This window comes from Tursiops truncatus, chromosome 15 (genome assembly GCF_011762595.2).
Source record: "Tursiops truncatus isolate mTurTru1 chromosome 15, mTurTru1.mat.Y, whole genome shotgun sequence".
NCBI classification, from domain to species: Eukaryota; Metazoa; Chordata; class Mammalia; order Artiodactyla; family Delphinidae; genus Tursiops; species Tursiops truncatus.
This window is the reverse complement of record NC_047048.1, coordinates 70792230-70810930: the sequence shown is the minus strand read 5'-3', so window position 1 is coordinate 70810930 and position 18701 is coordinate 70792230. Positions and strand designations below refer to the sequence as shown.

The 18701-nt window shown below is 46.2% G+C and overlaps 1 protein-coding gene across 7 annotated transcripts in view; it reads right to left on the bottom strand.

Moving 5' to 3' along the window:
• Positions 1 to 18701, bottom strand: part of PKIG (cAMP-dependent protein kinase inhibitor gamma) — a 103570-nt gene that overhangs the window by 2778 nt on the left and 82091 nt on the right. For 6 of the 7 annotated variants that reach the window (XM_019943855.3, XM_033840797.1, XM_019943849.2 and 3 more), the window contains 2 exons: positions 3693 to 3866; positions 32 to 761 (listed from right to left, as the gene is read on the bottom strand). In XM_019943855.3, coding sequence (XP_019799414.1) covers positions 682 to 761; positions 3693 to 3843 — 231 coding nt within the window. In that variant the 5' untranslated portion in view covers positions 3844 to 3866 and the 3' untranslated portion in view covers positions 32 to 681. Of the gene's footprint in view, positions 1 to 31; positions 762 to 3692; positions 3867 to 18701 lie in introns of those variants that run through there. The other variant, XR_012326359.1, reaches the window with a different exon arrangement.

The window sequence follows — 18701 nt, the reverse complement described above, 5'->3', positions numbered from 1 at the left end:
GTTTAAAGGAGAAATAATCATCTTAAACCTATCACACAAATCATCAGCATTTATTTCCTGGGTCCTAGGTGTCACTTATCTTGGTAGAAAGGGCAAAGAGTTAATCAGAGTTTTGAGCACAAGATCCCTTCGCTAAAAATGGATCTGTGAAGCTCCATGAGGGAACCTCAGAGCTGCATAGATGGTCAAAGAGTTTAACTTACAATGGTTTCCAAAATAAAAGGTAAATTGTCAGCTCCCTCCCTCTCTGCTGAGAAAAGGTTTAAAGTTTCTAAAAAGTTTAAAAGTGCTTCTTAAAAAAGGGATAAGAAGGTCCTGACACAGAAGGCTGGCTGGGTTGGAGAAGAGGGGGCAGAGCTAGAATGCGGTCCCTGCCCCAGCTGTTCACCCAGGTGGCAGGACCCAGCCCCCGAGTCCCAGCACCTGCTGAATAAATAACATCCTGTGGTTACAGTGTCTTGAAAGTGTACCCGGGCAAGTGAGGGGGTGGTGGGAGCGTGGAGCCTGGGGGTGTGGGCAGAGGGCCTTCCCAGGGTAGGGGCCACGGGAGCCTCTGGGGCTGCCTTTCAGTCTGGCCTGGCTTGCCTGGAACACATTGCTCAGAGGAAAGGCTGCTGGGCCAGTGCCAGGGCTTCCGTCCACGGTGCGTCACTCTTCCAGCCTCCTCGGGCAAGGTCATGTTCAAGATGAGGTGGTCCCATCGCTGCTCTTGGGCTGGTTGCTACCTTCCTTGTCTGGGGTGCCCACCTCCGCCTGTCCTTCTGCAGAGGAGAGAGAAAGGAGCATATATACAAACGTAATGCATAGAAAGAGGTCCAGAGGGGCCCAGCCACAGCAGTAACCGTGGATAAGCCCTGGGAAGCAGGACAGGATTGGGGGGTAGTAGCTAAAGGGAACTTTAGCCTAGTCTGTAACATTTTAATTTCTACAAAGAAAATGTGCATGTGCTGTTACTAGTATAATTAAAGTGAAGAAAAGGCCAGGATCATGGATGGATGCTTGTAGCTGGGGAGGGTCAGGATGTTTGTGTGGGGTGTCTAGAGTCCCAGCATGTGCTCAGCAAACAGTAGTTCTTGTAAGACAGAGAAGGGCATCAGAAGATGCCAGCCCAGGGGAGCACCAGGGGTGGCCTGCAGCAGGGGCTGGGGTGGAGCCCATCGCTGTTTCACTGTGCTGTGTCCCCACCAGGCCACCCCCATCTCCCTCTCTGGCCTCTGTCTTTGCATCCTTAGGCTAAGCCCTTCACGTGACTAGGGAGAAACTACCCTGCGCCCAGACCCTGAGGCTGCAGACAGGCAAGTACTTTCCATGCAGTCATACAGCAGCCTGGAGGTGTGATGAGGGTCATGATACGACTCGGATGAGAAAAACAAGGCTCAGAGAGGTGAACCGAGCTGCCTGAGAGCCAAACAGTGGAGGGAGCAGTGTCCCTTCCACTAACCAGAAGGCTGCCGCCTAAAGGAGCGCTCTCTAGGGTTTGTAAACACCCGTCACTGACACCGCCTCACTCTGCCCTGGCAGCGGGCTTCAGAGGTGGGGTTAGTGGGAGTGAGGGGTGCAGGGAGAACTTGGACACCTGTGCCTCAGGTCACCTCCTATCATGGGGCAGGGCCTGTAGCAAAGGCCGGGTCCCAGAGGGTCCTGGCCCACTGGAAGCCTGACAAATGAGACTGCGCTTCAGGCAGATTCCCCAGTCTGTGATGCCCTACTTGGTCCGAAGCCTCCCGCCCTGGCGAGCAAGAATATTTTCGTTAAATTCCGCAGTGACTGCCGCTCTGCCATTTCCTTGCTGTGGGACCTCAGGTAATTTATTTAATCTCTCCAAGCCTCTGCTTCCTGATCTATGAAGTGAGGATGACGACATCCCTGCCCCTCTGTGGTCACCTGGCACATGGGACAGCTCAGCCAGGGGCAAGGCTTCTTCTGTGCAGGTCCCAGCTCTCTTCTGGCCCACAGAGAGGTCCCCAAGCATTTTCCTCTCCAGCCAGCACCCCTGGGACTCCCTCAGGGCAGTTTCAGGTCACGTGCTGCCAAGCAGTGCGTTCATATTCCTTCAGCCCTGCTGGCTGTTTACGTTTCATTATTCGGCCAAGTAAGGAAGCGTTTGTGCTCCCCACGTAAGGAAACATCAGAGAAGACAAAGGTTTGCACACAAAGGGCTTGGGGAGCGTTAACACACAGGACTTGGGGAGGCCTGGCCGCCAGGCCTCAGGACAGGCCAAGGCTGTGGCCCCTCCTCCCCTGCCCGGGCTCCGCCTCAGTTTCCCAGGAGCTTTAGGCAAACAGAAGTTCCAGGGCCTGCAGGATCAGAACCTGCATTCCCCGTACTCCCACTCCCTCGGTGAGTCCGCCGGACTGAGCACGGCGCGCAGACGTGCCAGTGGAAGCTGCTCGCTGCCAGGCCTACTGGAAGGCTCCTCGGCCAGCCACTCTGGCCTGCACTGCGCCGGGAGCACCTCACTGCCTTGCGGTGAGCACTACTCCTTCCTCAGGTCCCCTTTAACTGTCCGTCACCCTGGCAGACAGCTGCCAGGACACCAGGTACCTCAGGGATCTCGAATCGGACGGGGGTGGGAGCAGGCATTAGAGGGCCTGGGCAGGTGGGTGAGTGGCTACGCTGAGTTGAAGGAGATCGAAAACCGTTCACCAGAGCAGACGCAGATGGCCTGGCAGCAGGCCTGGCATGGCAGCTGGGCGTGCTGGTCGGTGAACAGCCACTGACCAGGCACCTCTGCCGGGTGCCAAACGCCACCAGGCACCGAGGGCCCAGGACGCGGATCCCAGGGGAGAGGCCCTGTGCTCAGGGGGCTGTGGAGGCGCCAAGAGAACAGGCGCCTCCCCTGCCAGAGAGGGCAGTGATGGCTTCTCAGCAGAGCGGTCTGGGCCTCTGAGAAAGAGGAAAAGCCAGCCTGGCAAGGGGAGGGCAGGCAGGACCAGACAGAGGGAGAGCGCGGCAAGGCCCATCAGGGACTTCCAGGAAACAGAAGTCCCTTCCTCAGGCTGGACCAGAGGCGCAGGGGAGAAAGATGGGAGCAGAGGCTGGAGGGGAGCAGGGTGAGACCGGGGAGGCTCCCACGCTTGGTGAGGAGTTCAGGCCGCAGGACGAGGGAGGGCTGACAGACCACTGACGGGACGGCACGGGGAGGGAGGGTGGGGTTCCTGGGGGAGCCAGGACTGGTGAGGGATGTTCTAGCAGAGGAAACCGTGAGATGAAGGGGGGTGGATGCAGGGGCAGAAGCACGATGGGACAGGGGATTTAAATGAACCCTGCTGGCAGCTGTCCAGCAGGAGGGCTGGGGCGGGGATGGATCAGGGAGGCCCGGGCAGAGGCCGCTGGGGTGCTGGGAGTGGCCTGAGCCAGGTGGTGGCTGTGGGGACAGAGAGAAGCGGAGGGACTGGGGAGGGACCTTGGAGGAGAACTGACAGGGCCTGTGGGTGGACGGGGAGGCTGAGGGGAAAGGGAAGCACCGGGATGCCTGGCCAGAGGGTCCTCACGGCCTGAGACACTGGCACCCCCTAGCCTAGGGAGTGGCTGCCCTCTGCCACTGACCGTGGGCCTGGGGCCTGATTTAAATGCAGTTTCTTCTCTGAGAACGAGGGGGCCGGCTAGGACTTAAGAGGCCAGTCCCGGAGCCCAGAAGAGGGTCTCCCACCAGGAGTGCTTGAACCCGAGAGTACCCATGGGTTCTGACCTGCGCCCTCGAGGGCTAGCTCGCCCATGTCGCCAGCCAGCTTCCGTACGCTTACGGCCTCGGAGTCTCCCTGGATGTCAGGGACTGCATTCCGGCGGCCCGTCCGGTCACAGGAGATGAAGTCCGAGTAGGAGGACTCGACCTCCATCATGCCTGTCGCATCACTCTTCAGGCCTGTGGGGACAAGGGCAGGAGCGCAGAGGTGAACCCTGGTGCATCCTGCACAGGGGACTCAGCTTGGGGCCCAGCACTGATGTCTTTTGACAAACCGACAGTTATTGCCTTGCTCGCTGACAACAAAACAGAAAGCACAGAAAAGTAGAAAGAACAAAATAAGTCATGCATAATTTTATACCCCAAAAGCCACCACCAACGTTTTAAAGAACATCTTTTGTGTCTTCTCTAAGTAAAGTTCATGATAACTACCTATACATTTATCAACACCACGTACCAGGCACTGGCTAGGGGCCGCAGACGCAGCAACGAACAAGTCAGCCATGGTCCTTGCCCTCAGGGAGCTGACAGTCTACTGGGTCATTTAGCGTAATTACCTAATACCTAAGTAATTACTACAATGCTCCGGACTTCCAGGGAGAAGGCAGGGTACCAGAGTGACTACCAGGGCCTGACCAAGGCTTGGGGGTCAGGAAGTGACATTTTAGTTGAGAACCTAGGAGGAATAGATAGACAAGGAGTCTAGACAAGGAGTGAGGGGAAGAGCATGTATGAAGGCTCTGTGGAGCAAAGCCACAGTGGGATGGAAGAAACGTACGTGCTGTGGGCTGGGGAACTATGGGAGAGGGGCCAAGAGGATGCTGCTGAGTTGGGCAGGGGCCCGATCACATCTTCAATTTGGTCCCTGAGGGGTTGAGGCTCATGAATGTTCAGATTAGCATTTTCAAAGATGACTCTGGCACCTAAGGTGAGCAGACCTGAATGGGGGCCAGCTAGGGGGCTCCTGCAAAAATTCAGGTGTGAGAAGATGGTGGGTGAAGCAGGGATGGAAGAAGGTATTGCATGCAAAGAGAAATCAAAAGAAAGGGGGAGTAGCAGTACTCATATGAGACGAAACAGACTTTAAAATAAAGGCTGTTATAAGAGACAAGGAAGGACGCTACATAATGATCAAGGGGTCAGTCCAAGAAGAATACATAACAATTGTAAATATATATGCACCCAACATAGGAGCACCTCAATATATAAGGCAAATACTAACAATCATAAAGGGAGAAATCGACAGTAACACCATAGTGGGGGACTGGAACACCCCACTTTCATCAGTGGACAGATCATCCAGACAGAAAATCAATAAAGAAACACAGGCCTTAAATGACACATTAGACCAGATGGACTTAATTGATATTTATAGAGCATTCCATCCAAAAGCAGCAGAATATACATTCTTCTCAAGTGCACATGGAACATTTTCCAGGACTGACCACGTGCTGGGCCACAAAGTGAGCCTCAGTAAATTTAAGAAAAGTGAAATCATACCAAGCATCTTTTCCGACCACAACGCTATGAGATTAGAAGTAAACTACAAGGAAAAAACTGTAAAAAACACAAACACATGGAGGCTACACAATATGCTACTGAATGACCAATGGATCACTGAAGAAATCAAAAAATACCTAGAGAAAAATGAAAATGAAAGCACAATGATCCAAAACCTATGATGGGATGCAGCAAAAGCAGTTCTAAGAGGGAAGTTTATAGCAATACAATCCTACCTCAAGAAACAAGAAAAATCTCAAATAAACAACCTAACCTTACACCTAAAGCAACTAGAAAATGAAGAACAAATAAAACCTACAGTTAGTAGAAGGAAAGAAATCATAAAGATCAGAGCAGAAATAAATGAAACTGAGAAGAAGAAAACAATATGAAACTAAAAGCTGGTCCTTTGAAAAGATAAACAAAATCGATAAACCTTTAGCCAGACTCATCAAGAAGAAAAGGGAGAGGACTCAAATCAATAAAATTAGAAATAAAAAAGGAGAAGTTACAACCGACACCACAGAAATACAAAGGATCTTAAAAGATTACTAACAGGGACTTCTCTGGTGGTCCAGTAAGACTCTGTGTTCCCAGTGCAGGGGGCCCGGGTTCGATCCCTGGTGAGGGAACTAGATCCCACATGCATGTTGCAACAGAGAAGCCCGCATGCCACAACTAAACATGCCACAACGAAGATCCCGCATGCTGCAACTAAGACCCAGTACAGCCTAAAAAAGAAAGAAAAGGACTACTACAAGCAACTGTATGCCAATAAAACAGACAACCTGGAAGAAATGTACAAATTCTTAGAAAGATACAATCTCCCAAGACTGAACCAAGAAGAAATAGAAAATATGAACAGACCCATCACAAGTACTGAAATTGAAACTGTGATTAAAGAACTCCCAACAAACAAAAGTCCAGGACCCAATGGCTTCACAGATGAATTCTATCAAACATTTAGAGAAGAGCTAACACCTGTCCTTATGAACCTGTTCCACAAAACTGCAGAGGAAGGAAAACTCCCAAACTCATTCTGTGAGGCCACTATCACCCTGATACCAAAACCAGACAAAGATACCACAAAAAAAGAGAAAATTACAGGGCAATATCATTGATGAACACAGACATAAAAATGCTCAACAGAGACCTCCCTGGTGGCGCAGTGGTTAAGAATCTGCCTGCCAACACAGGGGACATGGGTTCGAGCCCTGGTCCGGGAAGATCCCACATGCTGTGGAGCAACTAAGCCCATGTGCCACAACTACTGAGCCTGCACTCTGGAGCCCACGAGCCACAAATACTGAAGCCCACCAGCCTACAGCCTGTGCTCCGCAACAAAGAGAAGCCACTGCTTGCCGCAACTAGAGAAAGCTCGCACGCAGCAACGAAGACCCAGTGCAGCAAAAGAACAACAAACAAACAAACGAACAAACCACCTCAACAAAATACTAGCAATCTGAGTCCAACAATACATTAAAAGGATCATACACCATGATCAAGTGGGATTTATCCCAGGGATGCAAGGATTTTTCAATATCAGCAAACCAATCAATGTGATAACACCACATCAACAAACTGAAGAATAAAAACCATATGATCATCTCAATAGATGCAGAAAAAGCTTTTAACGAAATTAGACACCCATTTATGATAAAAACTCTCCAGAAAGTGGGCTTAGAGGGAACATACCTCAACATAATAAAGCCATATATGACAAACCTACAGCTAACATCATACTCAACAGTGAAAAGCTAAAAGCATTTCCTCTAAGACCAGGAACAAGAAAGGATGTCCACTCTTGCCACTTTTATTCAACACAGTTTTGGAAGTCCAAGCTACAGCAATCAGAGAAGAAAAAGAAATAAAAGGAATCCAAATTGGAAAAGAGGAGGTAAAACTGTCACTGTTTGCAGATGACATGATACTATACATAGAAAATCCTAAAGACACTACCAGAAAACTACTAGAGCTCATCAATGAATTTGGTAAAGATGCAGGTTACCAAATTAATACACAGAAATCTATTGCATTTCTATGCACTAACAATGAAAGATCAGGATGAGAAATTCAAGAAATAATCCCATTTACCACTGCATCAAAAAGAATAAAATACCTAGGAATAAACCTACCTATGGAGACAAAAGACCTGTACTCCGAAAACTATAAGATGCTGATGAAAGAAATCAAAGACAACACAAACAGATGGAAAGATATACCGTGTTCTTGGATTGGAAGAATCAATACTATCAAAATCACTATACTACCCAAGGCAATCTACAGATTCAATGAAATCCCTATCAAATCACCACTGGCATTTTTCACAGAACTAGAACAAAAAATCTTAAAATTTGTATGGAGACACAAAAGACCCCGAATAGCCAAGGCAATCGTGAGAAAGAAAAATCAGGCTCCCTGACTTCGGACTATACTACAAAGCTATAGGCATCAAAACAGTATGGTACTGGCACAGAAATAGAAATATAGATCAATGGAACAGGATAGAAAGCCCAGAAATAAACCCACGCACCTGTGGTCAATTAATCTACGACAAAGGAGGCAAGACTATACAATGGAGGAAAGATAATCTCTTCAATAAATGGTGCTGGGAAAACTGGACAGCTACATGTAAACACATGAAATTAGAATACTCTATAACACTGTACACAGACATAAACTCAAAATGGATTAAAGACCTAAATTTGAGACCAGATGCTGTAAAACTCTTAGAGGAAAACATAGGCAGAACACTCTCTGGCATAAATCGCAGCAATATCTTTTTTGTTCCATCTCCCAGAGTAATGGAAATAAAAACAAAAATAAATGGGATCTAATTAAATTCAAAAGCTTTTGCACAGCAAAGGAAACCATAAACAAAATGAAAAGACAACCCACAGAATGGGAGAAAATATCTGCAAATGATGTCACCGACAAGGGATTAGTTTCCAAAATTTACAAACAGCTTACAAATTTACAAACAAACAACCCCATCAAAAAATGGGCAGAAGATCTAAGTAGACACTTCTCCAAAGAAGACATACAGATGAAGAGGCACATGAAAAGATGTTCAACATTGCTAATTATTAGAGAAATGCAAATCAAAACTATAATGAGATATCACCTCACACCAGTCAGAACGGCTATCATCAAAAAATCCACAAACAACAAATGCTGGAGAGGGTGTGGAGAGAAGGGAACCCTCCTACACTGTTGGTGGGAATGTAAATTAGTGCAGCCACTATGGAAAACAGTATGGAGGTTCCTTAAGAAACTAAAAATTGATCTACCATATGATCCTGCAATCCCACTCCTGGGCACGTACCCAGAGAAAGACATGGTCTGAAAGGATACATGCACCCCAGTATTCACTGCAGCACTGTTGACAATAGCCAAGACATGGAAGCAACCTAAATGCCCATCGACAGAAGAATGGATAAAGAAGATATGGTACATATATACAATGGAATATTACTCAGCCTTTAAAAAGAATGAAATAATGCCATTTGCAACAACATGGATGGACCTAGAGATTGTCATACGGAGTGAAGGAAGTCAGACAGAGAAAGAGAAATATCATGATATCACTTACATGCGAATCAAAAAAGATACAAATGAACTTATTTATAAAACAGAAACAGACTCACAGATTTAGAGAACGAGCTTATGGTTACCAGGGGGGAAGGGTGGGGAAGAGGAATAGTTAGGGTGTTTGAGATTGACGTGTACACACTGCTATATTTAAAATGGATAGGACTTCCCTGGTGGCGCAGTGGTTAAGAATCTGCCTGCCAATGCAGGGGACACGGGTTTGAGCCCTGGTCCGGGAAGATTCCACATGCCACGGAGCAACTAAGCCCATGTGCCACAACTACTGAGCCTGTGTTCTAGAGCCCGCAAGCCACAACTACTGAGCCTGCATGCCACAACTACTGAAGCCTGCGCACTTAGAGCCCATGCTCCACAATAAGAGAAGCCACTGCAATAAGAAGGCCGCACACCACAACAAAGAGTAGCCCTGGCTTGCTGCAACTAGAGAAAGCTCGCGCGGAGCAACAAAGACCCAACGCAGCCGAAAAAAATAATAAAAAAATAAAACCTTACTTAAAAAAAAAAGAATTGTGCTGAAAATGGATAACCAACAAGGACCTACTGTACAGCACAGGGAACTCTGCTCAATATTCTCTAACAACTTAACTGGGAAAAGAATCTGAAAAAAAACCAGATACATGTATATGTATAACTGAATCACTTTGTTGTACACCTAAAACTAACACAACATTGTTAATCAACTATACTCCAATATAAAATAAAAAGTTAGAAAAAAAAAAAAAACAAAGATGGTGGGTGAAGGAAGGAGGTGGTGACGGACACACACATTCCAGATGTAATCTGGAGGGTGAATCACCAGGACTTGGTGTTTGGCTGATGGGGAAGTGAGCTTTCTGACATGAATAAGTAGGTGGATGGAGGATGGTTCATGAGATGGGGGATGGATTGGGAGGAAAGACAGGAAATTAGGAGTTACTGCTACAGAGATGGTGGTTAATAGCCCTCCTGGTTGATTTTACAGCTGAGAGAGAAGAGAAGAGAACCACATATATAAAGAAGAGCCGCATACATGTAAAGAAGGATTTGTGAGGTCACACTATAGCACACCGGATTTTATAGCTGTTTGAAACTCCCTAAAACATGTCATGAAGGTTCCCTCTGGATGATTTCTGTATACGCACCATGGCACCATGACATATCTGATGAGTCCCCTAGAAATGCACACGGAGGCGCTTTCCCACTTTCCATCACTATGGACAGCACTAGGTCTTTATGTAAATATTTGTGCCTATGTCTAATTATTTCCTTAGAGTGTATTCCTAGAAGTAGAATTGCTAAGCTAAAGGGAAGGGTGAAATAATATTTAAGACTCATTATTTTGATACATTTCCAAGTTCCTTTCCTGAATGACATAATGGTATTTATAATAATAGAAAAAGATGAGGAAATAAAACATAAATTCAGTTCTGTTCCTATTTATATTCCCACCAGCAGCCTGTAAGATTGCTGGTTTATCTGCACCCTTGTCAACAATGGGTATTGCTATTATATATATATATTTTTAAAAGGCTAATCTGCTAGGGGAATACGAGTATCTCTCTTTGAGCACCTATGATTTCCTGAAGGCAATCAAATCACACAAGTCAGGCCGTGGACTCTGGCCACTTGGCACACCCTGAGTTAGCGAGGGATGGGGGGGTCTAAGCCACTGGCTTGACCAGGAGCTCACAGTCCTCTAGGTGAGATGGGCCCAGCCAATTCCAGTTTTAGACACCCGTAGGTAAATGCCAATGCTCTTTATAGTATGAGGATGTTTACTGCACATCCTAGGTCAGTGACAGGGAAGCTCCCAAATGTCCCTCAAGAGGCCAGGCATTAAACGAATTATAAAATATTCACAAGAAAATACCCTGCACCAGATGGACCTGTACTGATGGCAAAGTGTCTGAGATAAACTGTTAATTGCAAAATGCAGGTTGCAAAACAACACCTTAAAGAAAACCCAGTTTCAACTCATACAACTCAACAACAAAAAAACAAACAACCCCATCAAAAAATGGGCAGAAAACCTAAATAGACATTTCTACGAAGAAGACATACAGATGGCCAACAGGCACATGAGAAGATGCTCAACGTTGCTAATTATTAGAGAAATGGAAATCAAAACTACAATGAGGTACCACCTCACACCAGTCAGCATGGCCATCATTAAAAAGTCAACAAATAACAAATGCTGGAGAGGGTGTGGAGAAAGGGAACCCTCCTATGCTGCTGGTGGGAATGTAAGTTGGTGCAGCCACTATGGAAAACAGTATGGAGGTTCCTCAGAAAACTAATATGATCCATATATACAGCAATCCCTCTCCTGTGCATATATCCAGACAAAACTATAATTCAAAGAGATGCATGCACACTTATGTTCATAGCAACACTATTCACAACAGCCAAGACATGGAAACAACCTAAATGTCCACTGACAGATGAATGGATAAAGAAGATGATACATTTATACAATGGAATACTCCTCATCCATAAAGAACGAAATAATGCCATTTGCAGCAACATGGATGCAACTAGAGATTATCATACTAAGTGAAATAAGTCAGAAGGACAAATACTATATGGTATCACTTATATGCAGAATCTAAAATATGACACAAATGAACCTATCTATGAAACAGAAGCATAGAGGACAGACTGGTGGTTGCCAAGGGGGAGGGGATTGGGGGAGGGATGGAGTGGGAGGCTGCGGTTAGCACATGTAAGCTATTATATACAGAATGGATAAACAACAAGGTCCTACTGTACAGCACAGGGAACTATATTCATTATCCTATGATAAACCATAATGGAAAAGAATATGAAAAAAGAATATATGTATAACTGAATCACTTTGCTGTACAGCAGAAATTAATACAATATTGTAAGTCTATACTTCAATTAAAAAAAAGAAAGAAAGAAAGAAAACCCAGTTTCTATGGGGAAAGATAGCAGATACGAGAAAAAAAACCTTGCCAAGTGTGGTACTTTGTGTCTAAGGGGAACTTTCACTTCTAAGACTAAATTTTTATAACGGTAGTTTTTATAAGCCCAAGTTATCGTGCAACGCTTTCAGAAAGTAACCGACATTGGCAGGAAGCAGCTGGAAAGCAGCCAGGGTGGGGCTCAGTAACGTGTGTGTGTGTGTGCGCACACGCGCATTGTGTGAAAAGTGGGGCTAGCCACTATGGAGGGCTGGACCACATCTCCCCACAATACCTAGCTCAGAAGAGACACGTAAAGAATAAACTAGGGGCACTCAAAGCTCAGACAGGGGAGACAGGGAGGCGGCCTGTAGTAGATAGAAAAGAACAAGAGACGTGACCTTGTGCTATGAACCTAGCTCTGCCACCAGACCCTGAGCAAGACTGCCTCTCTCTGGGCCTCCGTTTCCAGATCTGTAAAATAGAATAAAGGCGGGGCCCGAATTTGGTTTAAGGCAGCCCCCCCTCCAGCTCCAGCAGGGGGCGCACCCAGCCTATCTTTCTAAGCTGACTTGAGAGAAAGAAGTTGCCCTGGTTGTGTTTCCAGCTCTTTCTCAGCAAAAGACTCTGAACTCTCTGAAGTCCCAGAGGTGGTTCTTCTGTAGGTCACAGAAGTTTCACTTCTACACTCTCCCTGTGGGGAAACTGCTCAAAGCTTGAGAACAGGGCAGCGGCCTGTTGCAATAACAGCAGTAACACAGAATAAAAATTATGATGACAGTTCTAACAATAATCGTAAAGGTAACACTTATCAAGTCATCATGTTTTCCATACCTCGCTTACTAAATTGCCACAGCAGCCTCTGAGGTCTGCGAGGTGAGTTTATAACCACGACTTGGGAAGGTCTCAGGCGGACCCACACCTGCCGGTGGGAAGGAGACACTGGGCAGGCCACACCAGCTCCCGGGCCCCTTCTCCTCAGTCCTTTTCCTCCAACTAGGCCGTTGGCTCCATGAGAACTGGTATTCCTGTCTGGATTTTCACCAGACCAGACTGAAAGGCCTAAACCTGGCAGCTAGTAACCATATGCTTCTGGCTGCTCCATCCTCAGATTCTCAACCAGGGCCTGGCAAAGAGCAGGTACTAAATAATTACTTGCCAAATTAAACCTGAATCTCTCTGTCTACCTATCTGTCTACCTTCCCTCCATCCCTCTTTCCCTATCTGTGGAAACCATAAAGTGACTCACTCCTTTGGCCAGTGGGAAAGGCCTCTGTCCGCTATAGATGGCTGTGCTGATGTTCTGGTCCAGGATCTCTAGCATCTGATACTGGGGATGGATGGAGTTACAGGCTCCATCTAAAAGGCCAGCTTCCTGCTGGAACTGACACCCTGGGGCTTTGGCTCCTGCCCTCGCCTGGCTGACCTTACAGGCTGCCCAGGGTAGGAAGCTGACTTTCCTGGCGTGGAGAGGGAAGCGTACCAAGCTCAAAGGCCAATGCTGCAAAAAACCAACCGTGGCCAGTGTGCTCCGGCTGCCATCCCTATCCCCCGAGGGAAGACCAATTCCAAAGACAGGTCTGGGGGTGGGGTGTGTCTGGGGAGTTCTCTGACACACAGCACAAGCACACGATTTCATTTTTCTACAACATTTGTATTCTTCCCTCACTCTCTGCTCTTAAAGTCAACAGCAAATGGGGAAATATAAGAAAGAATCCTCAGAGTTGGAAACTGCATCAGAAAACGGTAATTCTCAGACTCTGTTAAGGAGAGTATAAACGCCAGGACCTCTCTGAGGAGTGACTTAACATGATACATCAAGAAATCTCACCTTTTTTCATATCCTTGAGCCACTAAGTCGACTTATAATACTTTTTTCTAAGAACGTAATCCATGTTGTGCATGAGGATAAATGTTCAAAGATGTTCATCACAGTATTACTTGTAATAGTCAAAAACTAAAGACACCAAAATGAGCTCCTAAGTGGGCATGTCACATGTCCTAAATGGACAATAGAGAAATATATACATATTTAACTGATTTGTATCTATCAGTTAATCTATCAGTATCTATCAGTTAATCTATCAGTATCTATCAGTTAATACCATTCAGGTATTAAAATGTTTGTGAAGTTTTTAAGCGATGGGGAAATAGATTGTTCACACAGATTGTTCACATAGATTGTTAAATGAAGAATCTCAATGATATGATCACATATCAATATTATTTAATTAAATTATGAATGATTTTAAAATTTTCTGTGGTTTTTTTTTCAGTGAAAAAGTTCACTTTATTTTTAAATTATTTCATTTTTGAATATGTGTGTGTATGGTATGAAACTCAAGAAGTATGAAAGCAGGGACTTCCCTGGTGGCACAGTGGTTAAGAATCCACCTGCCAATGCAGGGGACATGGGTTCGAGCCCTGGTCCGGGAAGATCCCACATGCCGTGGAGCAACTAAGCCCGTGTGCCACAACTACTGAGCCTGTGCTCTAGAGCCCGCGAGCCACAATGACTGAGCCCGCATGCCACAACTACTAAGCCCGTGCGCCTAGAGCCTGTGCTCCGCAACAAGAGAAGCCACCACAATGAGAACCCTGAGCACCACAACGAAGAGTAGCCCCCGCTCGCCACAACCAGAGAAAGCCCACTCACAGCAACGAAGATCCAACGCAGGCAAAAATATATATATATATATGAAAGGAAAAAGAGTAAGAGCTCAGTGGCCTCCTTGGACTCAGACACCTTCCCCCACCAGGCAAGTGCCTTCTTGTGTCCTCCCAAGATAATCCAGGCAACAAACAGATTCCCTCCTGCCCTCCCTTCCTTCCTTCTTCTTTTATTTAAAACAAAAAGTTGTTTTCCATCTCGCTTTTTTCACTCAAAAATACTTCCTGGAAACAATTCCAGATCATCCTGAAGCCACTGCAGCACTGATTATATAAAAACTCTAGAAACAAACCCAAAGTCCTTATACTACAAGATAACTTTTTATTTTTTATTGGCTGCATGGTGTCTGCTGTCTCACTGCTGTAGACCAATTTAATGATTTCTTGAGTGATAAACTTTGGGGTTGTTTCCATAAAAGTAGAATTGCCACATTAAAGGATATGTAAATTTAAAAAGTTGAACAGAGCCAAATTTTCCTCCGCAGCGGTTAATTCCCATTGGACATATGTGAGGAGCACTTTGCGGCACCACATTCTCATCAACAGTCTTTTCCCCCCGGTCTGAAGGGTGAGAACAGTCCCCCGCTGTTTCAGCTTGTACTGCTCCTGTGTGTGCAACTGAGCATCTCTCCATGTGTATTTCCTTTTCTGTGCATTGTTTATTCAAATCCTTTTGCCCATTTTTCTATTAGATTGTAGCCCTTTTTCTTATTGATTTGTAGGAGTTATTTATGTATCAATATTAAGACAATTAGTCTTTTGCCTTAAGAGGCGTTACAAGTATTTTTTACTTGTTATTTATTCTCTGACTTTATTGCTGACATTTCTCCGCACGCACACTTTTTCTGTTCATGTAGTCAAACTGATCCATATTTTACTTTTCGGTTTCCTGCTTCTGGATCATACTTGGAAATGTCTTTCCCATTCTGAGATTAGTAAAGAATCCTCTCTTGCTTATTTGTTGTACTTTCATGGCTTTATTTTTCATATGTAAAACTTTGACTGATCTGAAATTTATTTGCTATGAGGCATGAGTTAGAGATCGACCTTAATTAATTTTTTCCACTTATCTCAAAACCATTTGTGGAATCATCAAACTGAAAGGGCTCCCCGAGCTCATGGAGACAAGCCTCTCATTAATAGCTCGGGAAAGTGAGGTTCAGAAAGGGAGAGGGACTTGCCCAAAGTTCTTGTTCCAGGAGTCTGACCTCCTGGTCCAGAGCTCTTCCTCCCACACCTTACTGCACCCCCGGGAGTCCCCAGCAACAGGACAAATCTCTCAGGGGGTGTGCGGTTGGCAGGAGGCATCTAGTGCTGGCGTGCAGCCCGGCGTCCCTGTTTACTAGCTTGGAGACCTTGGACAACTGCCTTCATTTTTCTGGATCCCAGTTTCCTCCTCAGCAACGTGGGGGTCACAATAACACCTCCTGCTCAGGGGGCTCTTGTGAAGGCAATGGGACAATGTGCTCGGAAAGAGTCTGACAAGATGTGTGGAAAGGAAGAGGCGCGCGATTAATAAGTCATTACTATGGTCCATTCTCACTGGGTGACTTATCAGTAAAACTGTCCTACTGACACTTTCTTTCAACTTCTTTGTTTTTACTCTGTTTAGTGGTGCATAGAAGGCCAAAACTTACACTTCTTTCTTTTGTACTTTACGGTGCTGAGTGAATATAAGTTCCACAAAAGTGGCGCCCTGGCTGACATGTGTACCGCTATATCCGAAAGGCCTAGCACAGAGTTGAAGCCCAACGAATATTTAATGAATGACTAAATAATAGAAGATGGTCTAGATTCCAGGGGAGAGCACAGGCTGTGCAGCCCTGCATTATAACAGTGGCCAAGAGGTCTGGCTCAATCTCCGTGCAGCAGGGTGAGCCCACAGCTTCCTTTTCCCCATCTGAATAATAAGGTTGAAATATGATCTCTAAATCTCTTCCAGTCCAGACATTTCATTCATTCATTCATTCGCTCACTGTTTACTGAGCACTTTTTATATGCCAGGCACTATGCCAGGTATGGGGTACACACTGGAGAGTAAAAAGACATTTACAATGTGATAACAGAAAAAGGCACTGGAAATCAAAACTACAATGAGGTATCACCTCACACCAGTCAGCATGGCCATCATCAAAACCCCACAAATAATAAATGCTGGAGAGGGTGTGGAGAAAAGGGAACCCTCCTACACTGTTGCTAGGAATGTAAGTTGGTGCAGCCACTGTGGAAAACAGTATGGAGGTTCCTCAGAAAACTAAAAACAGAACTACCATATGATCCAGCAATCCCACTCCTGGGCATATATCCAGATAAAACTATAATTCAAAAAGATATATGTACCCTTATGTTCATAGCAGCACTATTCACAATAGCCAAGACATGGAAACAACCTAAATGTCCACTGACAGATGAATGGATAAAGAAGATGTGGTACATATATACAATGGAATACTACTCAGCCATAAAAAAGAATGAAATAATGCCATTGGCAGCAACATGGATGAACCCAGAGATTATCATACTAAGAGAAGTAAGTCTGACAGAGAAAAATACCATATGATATCACTTATATGTGGAATCTAAAATAATGATACAAATGAACTTATTTACGAAACAGAAATAGACGCACAGACACAGAAAACAAACTTATGGTTTCCAAAGGGAAAAGGCGGGGAGGAATAAATTTGGAATTTGGGATTAATAGGTACACACTACTATACATAAAATAGATAAACAACTAGGACCTACTGTATAGCACAGGGAACTATATTCAGTATCCTGTAAAATACTATAATGGAAAAGAATCTGAAAAAGAACATATATATATATATATATATATATATATATATATATATATATGACAATCACTTTGCTGTACACCTGCAATACTGTAATTCAACTATACTTCAATTAAAAAAAAAAGAGAGAGAGAGAGGCAATTGAACAGGTAAAGGAATCTATCATCGTGGATTGTGGTGAGTGCTGTGGAAGAAGAGAACAGGTTTCTCTGTGTGTGCACGATTCAATTAAGGCTGTATGGTCAGGGAAGGCCTCCTTAAGGATGTGACCTAGGGCTGAGATCTACAGAAAAGCTGGATAGAGGGTGATCCAGGCAGAGTCAACAGCCAATGTGGGTCTAAGTGACCTAACACCTCCTATCTCAGTTTGAGCCCTATGCGATGCTCAAGAGTGATATTCTGTTACTCTTCCTCATCTTCGGGAGGTTTGGGGGCCTTCCCAGGGTGAGGTATTTGACCCTGAATGCCTGGGAGTTAAAAGAAGAGCCCTTATGTTCAGCTTCCCAGACCCTCAGTGGCCCAGGATCAGAGGCTGCGCTCTCGCAGGTGCTTGCCCTGGGCGCTGTCGGGTTTCCCCATGGGACTCGGTCTTCTCCCTTCTGTTTTTATTCTCCCCCCAGCTCTGTAAACTGAAGAGGTCCCAACCTCTGCCAAGAGCTACATGGTCTGTTCCAAGCCTGCAGCTTAGTCCTCATCACCCAGGCAGATTCCATGACAGCACCAAATTGTTTTCCAAATATACCAGAAAGGTCATTTCCTGTTTGGTTTTTTTTCCTTTTTAAAAAATTAAGTATTTGCAGACACCATACAAATCAGAAAGCAGACCATTTTGCAATGGACACAGAGCACAGAGTGGGGCTTGGTGCCCTGGGACAGGCCTCCTGAGGGGTGGGCAATATGCTTTCTAAGGCTTCTCCGAGGGAAGAAAGGGCCGTGGAAACCTGATGGAAATACCAGGGCCTCCTCAAACTCAGAGGGAAGAGGCTTTTCTCTGTGATGGGCAGCCAGACCCACAGAGGCACTGAGGCGGGTAAAGAAGTGAGGGCCCCGGACTGAGCACATCCCAGAAGCTGGGAAGGGGCAGGACAGCTGGTCCCGGCTACATGCGGCCTGCTGGGGACCGGCCCAAGCTCTATCTAGTCCCTTAGGGACACCCCCAGAGCAAAGTCGCCAGAGAGGAACCTGTCTCCTGCCAGGGCAGGACCTGATGCCCGAGAGAGGAGACCCCAGTGAGGCCTCCTTTGGAGGCAGTTGGGCAGGGCCTTGGCCTCTGCACCCACGGGGCCAGAGACACGCAGCCCCGGGGGCAGACGGTGGGGAGTCCTGCTTTGGGAGGCCGCCAGGTGGGAGGAAAGGGCAGGGTCCCCATGGATGCCCTTCTTCTCAGATCTTCTCAGAGCACTCTCCTCCAGGGCCCGCAGGCCCCACCCCCGCTGCACCTCTCCAGCCTGTCGGGCCACTTCCTAACCTCCTGCACGCGGCGCCTCCTCTGTCAGGGGCCCTGGTGACCCCTCCCTCACCCCCCCACCGGG